At 44.9% G+C, this 12,627-nt stretch overlaps 1 protein-coding gene across 8 annotated transcripts in view; it reads left to right on the top strand.

Annotated features, from left to right (window-relative positions):
- Positions 1-12,627, top strand: part of MYH10 (myosin heavy chain 10) — a 121,818-nt gene that overhangs the window by 74,794 nt on the left and 34,397 nt on the right. For 5 of the 8 annotated variants that reach the window (XM_020869052.2, XM_020869050.2, XM_020869053.2 and 2 more), the window contains 4 exons: positions 2,637-2,810; positions 5,305-5,478; positions 5,971-6,085; positions 10,124-10,186. In XM_020869052.2, coding sequence (XP_020724711.1) covers positions 2,637-2,810; positions 5,305-5,478; positions 5,971-6,085; positions 10,124-10,186 — 526 coding nt within the window. The remainder of the gene's footprint in view (positions 1-2,636; positions 2,811-5,304; positions 5,479-5,970; positions 6,086-10,123; positions 10,187-12,627) is intronic. The other 3 variants (XM_020869056.2, XM_020869055.2, XM_020869057.2) reach the window with 1 other exon arrangement.

The following is a 12,627-nucleotide window of genomic DNA, read 5'->3' as shown; positions in this document are numbered from 1 at the left end:
TCTTCCCCAAATTTATCCTGAAATAGAACATACTTGTTTAAAAACTATTCATAGGAATTTTAAGGGGTAGAGGAAAACTAGGTGACCTGCTTCTAAAACTAATTTGAAAAATAAATTAATAAAGCATAGATAGTAAAATTCTGAAAAAGAAATGAAAAGATACTAAGAGATAAAACATAAAGCTGTAGAACTTCAGAAGTGTGATTTTGACATGAATATACACAGTAGAAAAATGTTTTAGACACTAAAAATGTAGAATTATTTAGCGAGCATTATTTATCATGGGAAAAGAATGGGAAAAGCCTAACTGTCCACCATTAGGAGATTTATGTTCACTATAGGTTGGATTTGATTAATTATGACATATATCCATATAGTAGAGAATTGTGCACCCATTGTAAATAATGGGGTGGCTTTATAGTACAGACCCCGAGATACTTGGTTAAGCTTAAAAAGTCTAGGTAGCACACACATTTATGAGTGTGCAGACTTTCTGGAAAGATTGCAAGAAATAGGTGACGGTGGTTGATTAGAGTGATCAAGCAGATGATCAGAGTGAGACTTCTCAGTGCAACTCTCTGTACATTTCAAATTTTATACCAGGCATTAACCAATTTAAAAACAAATAATTTAAAAATATTTTTAGTAGCTTAAATATGAAAGGCAAGTAGACCTTTATTTAACAAAAATGCCATCATACATGGTAGCTCAGGCTGAGTAGAGCGCTAAGTCTCATAATCTTAAGACAGAAAAAAAATCCATTCACATAAACATCACCACCATCAGGCGGTCTGCAAATGCTGATGTGGTTCACCAGAAATACAGCATTGAACAAGGCAGACACTGCCCCACCCTCCTAGCATGACCTCATTCTAAAACACTTGAGTGCAGCACCTCCCAGGGAAGATTGGAATGGCTTTTTCAGACCCTAAGTCTATTCCTTGGGGATTGATTAAACCTTCTGTAATTGAAGATCACTTTATATAATGAAAGAGGTTATTTATGGCCCCATGGTACTTGTGTGGACAGCACAGAGGCAGAAAAAAAAGGCTGAGTACTTCTCACAGAACACAATTTCTTTAAGAAAATTACCCGCTACTTCATCCTTTCATGTTTCATTCCATCAACAACACTGTGGAGAAATGGGCAGAGTTCACACAGGGGGAAACCAAAATGTCTGTAACAGATGAAAAGCTTGGGTTTTTTTGTTTTTTTCCTAACTCATTCTGGAGCCAGTGGCCTAAAAGTAAGGAGCAGAGGGAACAGGACAGCAGCCCATCTTTTCTCCAGACCCGTAGAGCGCTCAGAGATGCGCTTGCCTCCTCGGCCTCTGACCTTCCCAAGTCTTTTTTCATTTTTCTCACTTTCTCATTTATTCCTTTCTCTTCATTAACCATTCACTAGTAAGAATGGTTTTATTTGTAGATAATCAGTTACAGTAACTGACGTACTCCTTTCCCTATTTGGAACCAGTCTGTAGGGAAAGGAGTATGTCAGCTACTGTAACAATAGACTGGTTCCAAAGAGGGAAAGGAGTACATCACCCTGCTTATTTAACTTATATGCAGAGTACATCATGAAAAATGCTAGGCTGGATGAAGCACAAGCTGGAATCAAGATTGCTAGGAGAAATATCAATAATCAATAACCTCAGATATGCAGATGACACCACCCTTATGCTAGAAAGTGAAGAAGAACTAAAGAGCCTCATGATGAAAGTGAAAGAGGGGAGTGAAAAAGTTGGCTTAAAGCTCTACATTCAGAAAACTAAAATCACGGCATCTGGTCCCATCACTTCATGGCAAATAGATAGGGAAACAGTGACAGACTTTACTTTTGGGGGCTCCAAAACCACTGCAGATGGTGACTGCAGCCATGAAATTAAAAGATGCTTGCTCCTTGGAAGTAAAGCTATGACCAACCTAGACAGCATATTAAAAAGCCAAGACATTACTTTGCCAACAAAGGTCCGTCTAGTCAAAGCAATGGTTTTTCCAGTAGTCATGTATGGATGTGAGAGTTTGACCATAAAGAAAGCTGAGAGCTGAAGAATTGATGCTTTTGAACTGTGGTATTGGAGGAGACTCTTCAGAGTCCCTTGGACAGCAAGGAGATCCAACCAGTCCATCCTAAAGGAGATCAGTCCTGAATATTCATTGGAAGGACTGATGCTGAAGCTCCAATCCTTTGGCCACCTGATACAAAGAACTGACTCATTTGAAAAGACCCTGATACTAGGAAAGATTGAAGGCAGGAGGAGAAGGGGACGAAAGGATGAGATGGTTGGATGGCATCACCGACTCCATGGACATGAGTTTGAGTAAACTCCGGGAGTTGGTGATGGACAGGGATACCTGGCCTGCTGCAGTTCATGGGGTCGCAGAGTCGGACACGACTAGGTGACTGAACTGAACTGAGATACAATAGCATACTGAGTTTATCATGTTCTCATTCTAGCTTCTCAGTAACATGATGTGGGGGTGGGGGGTGGGGCTTGTATGTAGATTAAGAGAGATCCTCATCAGTCTAGGGTAGTTGAGTCTTGGTTAATAACTCCTCAAGAACGTTCTGAGAACAAGCTGACTGGTCCTTTCTTCCTCCCACTCCCCTCCTTGTCCCCCGCCCCACTCCCACAGCTGAACTCGTTCGAGCAACTGTGCATCAACTACACCAACGAGAAGCTGCAGCAGCTCTTCAACCACACCATGTTCATCCTGGAGCAGGAGGAGTACCAGCGTGAGGGCATCGAGTGGAACTTCATCGACTTTGGCCTCGACCTGCAGCCCTGCATTGACCTCATCGAGAGACCCGTAAGACACTCTCCTGCCAGCCTGCTCTCCACCCAGGCTCAGGCGGTGCCTTGAGCTTTTCTTCCCATAAACTGAGACGGAAATGTTCCTGTCTCATCAGCGTGAAGATAATTTTCTGATCTAAATTTACTAGGATGCTTTGATGAAATACCCATTTAAAAAGTGAAGAGCCTGCAAGTAAGACCCTTCTCGAGCTGTCTTTTCTCTCAGTCGTGTCCTGTCCTCTCATGGGTGTGGGGACACCAGGCACGTGTCCAAGATGATAAAGGGGTACCGTGTCTAGCTACGAATTAGGTGGGTCATGCAGATCCATTTTGGGGGATCACTGAAGCTTATCCTCATAAGTACAAAGGTGCTTTTTTACAATGTTTGTAAGAAAAAATACAATCATAAAACATTTAACAATAGCATGTATAATGATACGGGATTTGAAGAGCCTTTCAGAATGTAGACTGAGGGCAGTATTTTCCGGAAAGAAAATATCAAAAAATGACTCTGCGGGGGCACCTGCCAGTCATCTGTCCTGATCTCTCATAACCCAGCCTCTGGCCAGCTTCTGAAACTCTGACCAGGAGACGAAACATCGTCTCTCAAACAACTCTTTAGAAATCCTCAATTAAAAGGAAAAGTGATAACAGAGATCTTGACACTAAAGGATGAAATCGGAAAAATAAAAAGGAGACAAAATTATGGATCTTCTGAGTCATGCTGTCATGGAGTCCTTTAGAAAAGATTAAATTATATTTGGGCTCCTCTTTCAGAATTTAGAAATATTTTCATTGAGAGATTAAAAATGTAAAAATTATGGCAGAAAGATGTGTGTTTCACTTACCTTAGTTCAGAACTTCATTTCTCAAGGTTGTCGTGAGTGGGTAAAATCTGGTTAAATGCATCTCTGGCCCATCTCTTATGTAGGATCACTGCTAAATCTGCTTGCCTTTGATTATAGTGTTCTTTCAGCATCTCTGAACCCTGCAAATTCTTTTAGATAGAGGAGCCAGGAACTAGACAGCCGGGGAGTGAGGGTCTTAGTCCTGGGCTTTCAGCTGCTTCTACCTGCTCCTGTTCTGTTAACCTCAGCCTTTCTCTGACCGTGTTATGACATTTCAATCATGTTTAACTAGGACCTCTGGTTACTTTTTTTTTTTAATGTTAATTTATTTGGCTGTTTCAGGTCTTAGTTGCCGCACACGGGATCTTTGTTGCGTCATGCCAGATCTTTCCTTATGGCGCACAGATTCTCTAGTTGTAACACACAGGCTCCAGAGCACACAGGCTTCAGTAGTTGTAGCTTAGATACTGCACAGCGTGTGAGATCTTAGTTCCCTGACCAGGGATCAAACCCATGTCCTCTGCATTGCGAGGAGTATACATAACCACTGGACCACTAGAGAAGTCCTTCCAGTTACTTTTTAATCACTATTTGTACAGAGCCAGCTCTTCTCTTCTAGATACAAAGGGCCTGTGAGTTGAGGAAAACTGGTAGGGATTTATCCCAAATATTGATTTCATCGTGGTACCCTCGAATTGGTCTGTTCAGTCTTGGATCAGAAACTTGTCATATTTGCAGTATGGCAGTAAACCATGACCCCGAACCTCTGTAGAATAGGCCATCACTGTTGTAATATTTCGTTTAGATTTCAGGTATACGCCCACTTTCTTCCCAAAAAAGGAAGTCCTTCCATTGGTTTTTGACCTTCCAGAATAGCACACTCCAGACACTTTTTTATTTGAGACAGAGTTCACTACCCTAAAATTCTTTCTGAAGTACAAAATTCAGTGAGCTTCGGCATAGAGTTGTACAACCATTACCACTGTCTAATCCCACAACATTTTCATCATCCCAGAAAGAAACTTTGTACCTCTGGCAGTCACTCCCGTTCCCTTTCCTTAGCACCTTAGTCTACTTTCTGTCTTTGTGTCTCTCAGGCTTTTTTCAGTGAGTCAGTTGAGTGAAATAAAACAGGCTCTCAACACAAACCTGAAAAGTAATTGATAAATTATATCATCACCTTCCATATATTCTACTTAACTATAGTTTTAAATATTTCACCAAGTGTGAAATGCTCATTTAATCATCACTTAAACAGAAATCTTAAATTGACTTGGATAGGGTATAAAATGTCTGAAGCATTCCCGGTTGTGGAGGGTTTATTGAATATAAAGACTGTTTTGTCTCTACACCTTCCGTTTCCTTTCTGGTGTCTCATTTGCTATTTTTTGGGAGTTATCTACTTGGAATTTTTTGATTGTTTGTTTTAATAAGTTTACGAAATATAGTATTCATCTGTTTTCTTACCAGTACTTAGCCATTTGAGATCTCAGCATTTGCGTTACAGTTATAGTTTGGCAATACCTGCTATCCTAGAAGTTTGCTTTTCATAGATATTCATGAAGCTCTAATTGTTTTGGAAGTTAAACTGCCAAATCCAGTGGAAAACATCCTTAAATGTGATGTGCAAAATGTGTCAATTCTTCTTGCTTCTGTTACCAGGCTAACCCTCCTGGCGTGCTGGCCCTTCTGGATGAAGAGTGCTGGTTCCCTAAAGCCACAGATAAGACCTTTGTTGAAAAGCTCGTTCAAGAGCAAGGGTCCCACTCCAAGTTTCAGAAACCACGTCAGTTGAAAGACAAAGCTGATTTTTGCATTATCCATTATGCAGGGAAGGTAAGAGTGAAAGAGTTCCATTAAAAGTACCATGCTTGAAATTTTGCTGCTTTTGATGAGGATTGTAACAAACGTCCTGGTATACATTTATAAACCCTTAAATACAGTACCTACTACAAATGCATTGCCTTTGAGACCACCCATTGTTTGGACTGTTCTGTGATTTTTTGAGGGGGAGCGGTGGGGGAGAAGGGGTAAGAAAGGTAATTATTGCAAGTCCAAGCAGTTGAGAATGGGCGGTTCATGCTTAAAATCCCCAGACTCCCCAGTGCTTTGGGAGGAAGGTTTTTAGGGGTGAAGGCTGCAGGGTATGTGACTTCTTTTTGATTGATTGCTGGGGAGGGAACAGGGCGGTGCTCCAGGCACCTTATGTTTAGCCTGAAGTTGCCATCTTCTGCCTAGAGGAGGTTCTGTGAATGTTTGGGGTTAAGGCTGAGTATGTTCTTGCTTCTGTTTTCTCCCCTCTCGCCGCCTTTGGCTCTGGTCCGGCAGGTGGACTACAAGGCAGACGAGTGGCTGATGAAGAACATGGACCCCCTAAATGACAACGTGGCCACCCTCCTGCACCAGTCCTCTGACAGATTCGTGGCGGAGCTCTGGAAGGACGGTAAGGATGTGCTCGTGTTTGTCACCGAGCTTGACTGGCATCTTTTACAGTTAAGGCTTATATACGGTTCTTTTACATAGAGATGTGTGTATATTTTCTTATTTAAAGCTCTTTAATTTCCCTAGAGCAGGGCTGCCGTTGTGTCGGATTTTACCCACTTTAAGGAAACTTGAGTAACAAGACATTTGCCTTCTCGGTCAGATGCTGTGGGAACATTCTAGTAGCACAGCCATAAGACCTGCACGTCTGCCTCAGGCCGCCCTGGTCCCCACAGAGTCATAACCCAGGGGTGCTGGGATGCAGAGCCCTAGAAGCCTCTGCATTCTCAGACCATCTGCATATAGGTCAGTTGTCTTTATTTCCACCAGTCCTCAGGTGACTGTTTCAGTGGCTTTATCGTAGACTAGAGGTTGTGTGTATCAGAAGAGCAAAGCACCTGTGTCCATATTTGTAGTGGGACCAGCATTTTCTGAGCTTAGCTGTCTACATGTTTCATCCTGGTTGTTCCCTCCACTTCACTTGGCCTCAGGTCATGAGGACCTTAGCTTCGAGTCTGTCCCTGCCTAGGCCGTGGCCCTGACCCCAGCCAGGCCTGTCAGCTCACTTCTGCTTTTTCTGTAGCATCTCAAGACCTCGTCACCTAGGTGTCTCCACACAGGTAGCGAGAAAGAAACCCAGAAGGCGGATCAGAGGGCTTAGGGCCATCAGGGCAAAGAGAAAGAAAGAATGACCACAGAGACAGTGAGCTGGGGGTGATGACCATGTCACAAACAGTCTAGTCAGGTCACTTACGTCAGCTCCAGCAAGTGCGGGGATGGGCACAGCACATGTGCTCCAGCACGTGTCCTGGGGAGAGACTGTGCACAGGCAGGGACTGGGGGAAAGGTGAGGTTTCCAGCAGGTGAAACAGGCTTTTCATCACTGTCCCTCTGGGTGGGCATCTGCACCTGGCCGCTGCTGCTCGCTGTCACTGGCAGTAACTTAGTTTGTCAAGGCAGCCTCTGAGGAGAGGACAGGACCCCAAGGTAGCATCCACAGTGCCCATGCAGCAGAGGGACTCCCGACCCTGTGCTCTGGGAAGTATGAGAGTGGGTCTGAGATATGGGTCTAGAGTGGAAAAGGGGACCCTGAGATCTGGTGGCCACTGGGTCCACAGGGCCAAGAAAACCGCACAGGTCAGTGGGAAACATCCCAAGAAGAGGAGGCAAGAGTGACTGACGCTGCTCATCAGGAATGTAGTGTTCAGTCAGGAATGGATTGTTGTTCTGCCCTGGGCAGTGTGGGCCCCCCATACCCAACCCTGATCCCAGCTTCACTCAGGTCTCAGAGCTAAGTGGGTGAGATGTGTGGATGACTGCTGAGTGTTGGTGACCCCTGAGATGATTGTCACATGCACAGTGGAGGGGGGGCTGCCTTGTTCCTGGGGTGCTAAGGTCAGATGTCATGAATGAGGAGGCAGTCTTCCTTGTCCTTGAAAAATAATAATTTGTTGAAAAAACAAAGCCAAGTCTCCTGAGCATGTGCCAAGGGCGGGGCAGTCTCCCAGCATCACTAGTGAGCATTTACATCCTGATCGGTCCTTAACCACAGAGGGTGACAAAGTTTACCTGAACTCATATCGGGGTGGGTGGCGTTTTTAGAAGTGATGTTTGTGTGGGCAAAGGGGTTGTTGAGCTGGTGGAAGGAATGATCATAGTGAGGAAGTGGGAAATCCCAGCTGAGGGTAAGAAGCCCATTGAGGCTTTAGGGCAGGGCTGGGACCAGAAGGTGGAGCGAATTTTGCAGGAGATGAGAAACCCTCTGGCCAGTATCATGGATTTGCCTTAATGAACTAAACGGCATCAGTAGGCTTGTAGCCAGGGTAGGAACACAGTGTGTACTTGAAGAAGCAAAGTGGGCAGTGGCTTGTCGGATGGATTGGGGTGAAAGACCCCAGAAGCAGGGAGTTCAGGGCAGGGTGACCAAGAACAAAAGCAGTGGGCATGGAAGAAAAGCCTAGGAGATAAGGAACAGAGGAAACTAGTGATCTACCGTTAAAGTCTCAAAAATGGGTTTTCTCTCTTCATTTTGAATGAGAAGAGAAGCAGGTGTTTGGGGAGTCGTGGCAGGAGGTCCTGGGCTTGACCAGAAGCAGTGTGGTGGGAATCACCTGCTGAGTCCCTGACCCGTTCACTCGTCCAGCCTCACTCTCTAAGTTCCAGGATCATCCACAGTCAGGCGGATCCCAGAACCATGAAAGAATTGTTCTGTGCCCGCCCAGGGCTTTCCCAGGACACACTCAGAAGCAGGAGCAGGACAGAGGGGCCAGTGCCTTGGCTTCCTCCTTCCCAGCTCCTCCTCAGCCCCCCACCCTCCCCGTCCAGGTACGGAAGGGTCTTTGTCTGCACCAGGTCAGAAGTTTCAGGAATAAAAGATCTGGTGGGGGAGGTGGGAGGGGAGGCTGCAGTTGCCGTGATGACACGATACGTATCCATGTCACAGGTACAGGGAGAACCCTGTCTGGAGAGCCTTTTCCTGCCTGTTTATGCTTTCCCAAATGAGCTACAGAGAGGTTATTCACTTGATGACAGAAACTCTGAGAGGAAAGGCGTGAATCCTGCAGGGCCCTCCTGTCCTGGCCTGAGCCCTGTCCAGCTGTCCTCAGCTGTTTGCACTACTCTCCCGGGGCCTCACCTTTCTCCACAGGCAGCTTGGCAGCACATGTCACCACTTTGGTCCGAACGGGCCAAGTGGAATCCTACCCTGAGGTGACCTGGCTGTGCCGGTGTCTGCTCCAGAGTCATCTTGCGTGTTTGCTGCTCTTAGCGGGAAGTCCTGCCATCCGTCAGCTCAGGTGTACAGTCACTTGGTGTAATCCGAGGGACAGGTTCCCAGAGGTGACCCATCATTGGGTGGGGCGGGGTTGGGGGGGCAAGCAGAGCCAGATGCCAGGCTTCCCCGATTTCGAGGACTGCATGTTTGATGTGTGAGGTCAGTGGCAGGCCCAGGAGTTTGAAAAGGGTTGTAGGGTGGAGAATTCATCTTGTTCACTCTAGATGTAGGGATGTCTTAGAAGAAGAGCTTCTGGAAAGAAAATGGTCCTGGAAAAAACATGTAAAAATAGTTGCATATTTTCATAGCCATGTCAGTACAAAAGCAGAAAATGACAAGTTGACTGAATATTTGAGGATATGTGTGAGTGTAGTTTGCCTGCAAAGATGCAATAGCTTGAGTATAAAACACTCGTGTTAAAATACTTTGTGTCAGAGTTTTCTCCAGGCCAGACCAGGAGAATTCAGATTCAGATTTATTGGTGGCAGCCCTGCCCTAGAGACTCATAGTGCCCAACTTTTTGCTAAAAGATGCCGTGGGATCTCTTAGCAGCTACACGTGATTTCTTACTACTTCTAGGGGCTAACTTACAGGGGGGAAAAGATCTAAAAATGACATTTTCCTATAAATGTGCCTCCTGAGATATTTTCATGAGTAACGGTATGATCAATAAGTATGATCTTAGTTATTATTTGACTGTTACTTTAACATTTTATACAACAGAATTTTGTTTTCCATAATGATAGTTACTATTTGTATTTGAAGTAAATTATATTTCCAAAATCTGAATTGGAAATAAAATTACACAGCAGTGTATTTTTGATAGTAAATGCCACCTTTTTCAGAGTAATCTAACTTACTACAGTTTTGTCCTGATTTGTTAATAATTTGCAAGATAATATTATGAAGGACAATGCACATGGTACCTTATTGCTCTTAAATTTCATCCTGCATTTACATGGGGGTAACCATTTGCCTTTGATACGTTATATAATTCTCACACCTGGAGCTGGGAGTGGTTCAGCTATATTCATTTATCTTGTAAAGAACTTTGTCCAGATGTGCAAATTCTGAAACAGTAATGATTGCATGGGGTCTGCCCTGGACGAGCTACTTCTGTAGCCCGATTGCAAAGTTGACTTGTGATGTCAAATGTCTTTCACACTAACTGAAGTGTTTGTGTATCTGCCCTTCTGTCCTCCTGTTTTTGCTGTTTCTCTGCTTTAGAGATTCAGAATATTCAGAGAGCTTCTTTCTATGACAGTGTTTCTGGTCTTCATGAGCCACCAGGTGAATGGATAAAGCCTGTAGGTTTTCCAAACACAAAGGGTTTCAACCCAGAGGAAGCACTTGCGGGGGGCTGGCAGGGGGGCTGGGAGGGCGGGGGGGTGGTTTCTGGGTTTCTGTTTTTGTTTTGCTCATAGACCTGCATGAACCTTCATTTCATGCTCAGTTTTATTATCCTTAAAGGCAACTGTTTGAGCGCATAAACAATTCAATCGCTACTGCCTACACATCGCTTCTTATTTTATGCGTAGCCCAAAGCACCGCATAGCAAAAGGTCTGTACCCACCTTTTCCAGTAGTGCCATCTGATACCCAGTCCTCTAAGGGAATTGTTAGGACTTGATCTGCCAAATAATATGTCCCTTGTCTTTGAGTTACCTTTAGGTTTTCAACTCTAAGGAACTCCAAGGAGGAATTTTTTTTTTTTCTTTTTCAAGTCATTAACATTTTGCAAACAAATAATTGCATAATTATCTCATGTATGTTGGTCTCATCATTATGACTTTTAATTGGAATCGATGTGCATATCTGGCTACTTGGCTTTTTCTTTTGAACTGACCAGGTACTACCTGTCAATACAAGGCTTGATTTATGCACATTGAGTGGAGTGTTAGAACCTGAACCTTGAACCTGAAATTGAGCCTTAGACATTTGGACCTGAAGGTATGAGTCCATAGCCCTGTTTAAAATACAGCCCAACCTATAGATCAACTGTACTTTAAAAATAAATGAATAGAGAGAAAGAATACAGCCTAAACATGGCAAAGGCTAAATAAATGAAGATCATGTAACCTTCTACTTGTTTAGTGAAACTGTCAAGTGAAAATTCAGAGATAAAGTCAAATTCCTATTTTAAAATTTCCTTCATGATTTTGGAACATAATGCTGAGATCCAAATCCATCTCAAAAGGTTTTTAAAAATATGTTAAAACAAACATGCCCATTTTAACCCAAGATTCCTGCTGTCAGTTCTAGATCACCTACTGTGAAAAAATAGGTTGCAAGTGAGGGTGTGGGAGGGAGGGATAGATGATGCCAAAGATGGCTCCGTGAGCTGGGATGACTGTTCTACAGGAGACATCTTCACAGTTGGTCATCTTTGGCTTTTGGGAGTGGGGCAGGTGGGTGGGAGCTGGTACTGATGGAGCTGAGGAAGTGAAGAGAGAGTCAGGAGGTGGTTTGATGCTTGGGACTTGTGCTTTGATAAAAGGTCAGCGCTCGAACTTTTGGACTTGCTCCCAAAGCAGAATGCCCTCTTTAAATTCATTCCTCTATCTCTTGGGTTTCTAGTTGTTTAAGAGACTTTCAGCCTGCGGGCCCTTGTTGCCCACTGTCACTCCCCTGCTCCTGGCACCAAGCAGGCACACCATGAAGTCATGGAGGGAGGGGCTGGGTGGGCGAGTGGGTGCAGCAGCCTCGCCCAACCCCCCACCACGGCCTTTCCCTCTCCCACAGCACAGAGGCTCTTTCCTGTGGGGCTGTGATCTTTGGGGTCTGCGGACCATGTGATTTCCGTACCTGCAGGATCGGGTCCGTGACTACCCTGGATGACAGCATTCCCACAGGGGGCCAGCTCACCCCTCCCCCTCTGCTGGCCTCGTAACTGGAAACATGCCTGGTCCGTCTCTCTTGGGAGGTGGCCCCTGGTTGAGTTGCTTCGCTGACCTGAGTATCAGGGTCTCAGTCTCTCCTCCTGATGAGCCTTCCGTCCACCATGGCTCCATGTGGTCTTGAAGTTGTGTGTAGTATTTCTACAGCAAAAATGTTCTTCTCCTCAACATCTGCTTATAGTATCAAAGCCCAAGGAGGGGTAACAGGCTTTCAGTGAAAACACAGGCATTAGTATTTTCAGTGATTTCTCGGGAGACGATGGATGAGAGGGATCCTAGGGATGAAATCATGATGGCCTTTGGCACACTGAGGCGGTAGGCGCCTCTGAATGAGAGAACACGTGGCTCCTAGGGGCCCTGTGCTTCTGAGCACGGTCAGGACATTAGGAAAACTACACCGGGAGAACATGCAGGCCTCTGAGGTTAAGAATGAGAGATGTTAAGAATAAGAGAAGTTTCCAAAACCATCAAAAAACAAGCACAGGGGAGAATGGAACAGAATTCCTGGAGGCAGAATAAGGAGGTCATGCAAGTTTCTGCTGTAAACTGAAGGTCTGTATTTTCTTCCAAATAATTTGAAAGTCTAGACTCCTGGGATAAACTGGTAATGGAGGATGCAATGAATTAGCTAAGCAGTTTCCTAACCCTCAGAGTTGTAGGCGGGGTTTTTAAACTAAAAGGGCCTGTGATGGCAGGGGCTGCTGTCCATGGCTTTGGTCTTGATCCTAACTGTGTCAGGGGACAGTTGCGTGTCGTCTGCCCTGACGCTAGTTGACCTACCACCTCCTTTACGCGGGGTAGTGAGGACCGTCAGCAGGAGCAGCCACGCAGGAGA

Source organism: Odocoileus virginianus, chromosome 17, assembly GCF_023699985.2.
Source record: "Odocoileus virginianus isolate 20LAN1187 ecotype Illinois chromosome 17, Ovbor_1.2, whole genome shotgun sequence".
NCBI classification, from domain to species: Eukaryota; Metazoa; Chordata; class Mammalia; order Artiodactyla; family Cervidae; genus Odocoileus; species Odocoileus virginianus.
Note: the sequence above shows the minus strand (reverse complement) of the source record. Positions and strands in the feature narration are given on the sequence as shown.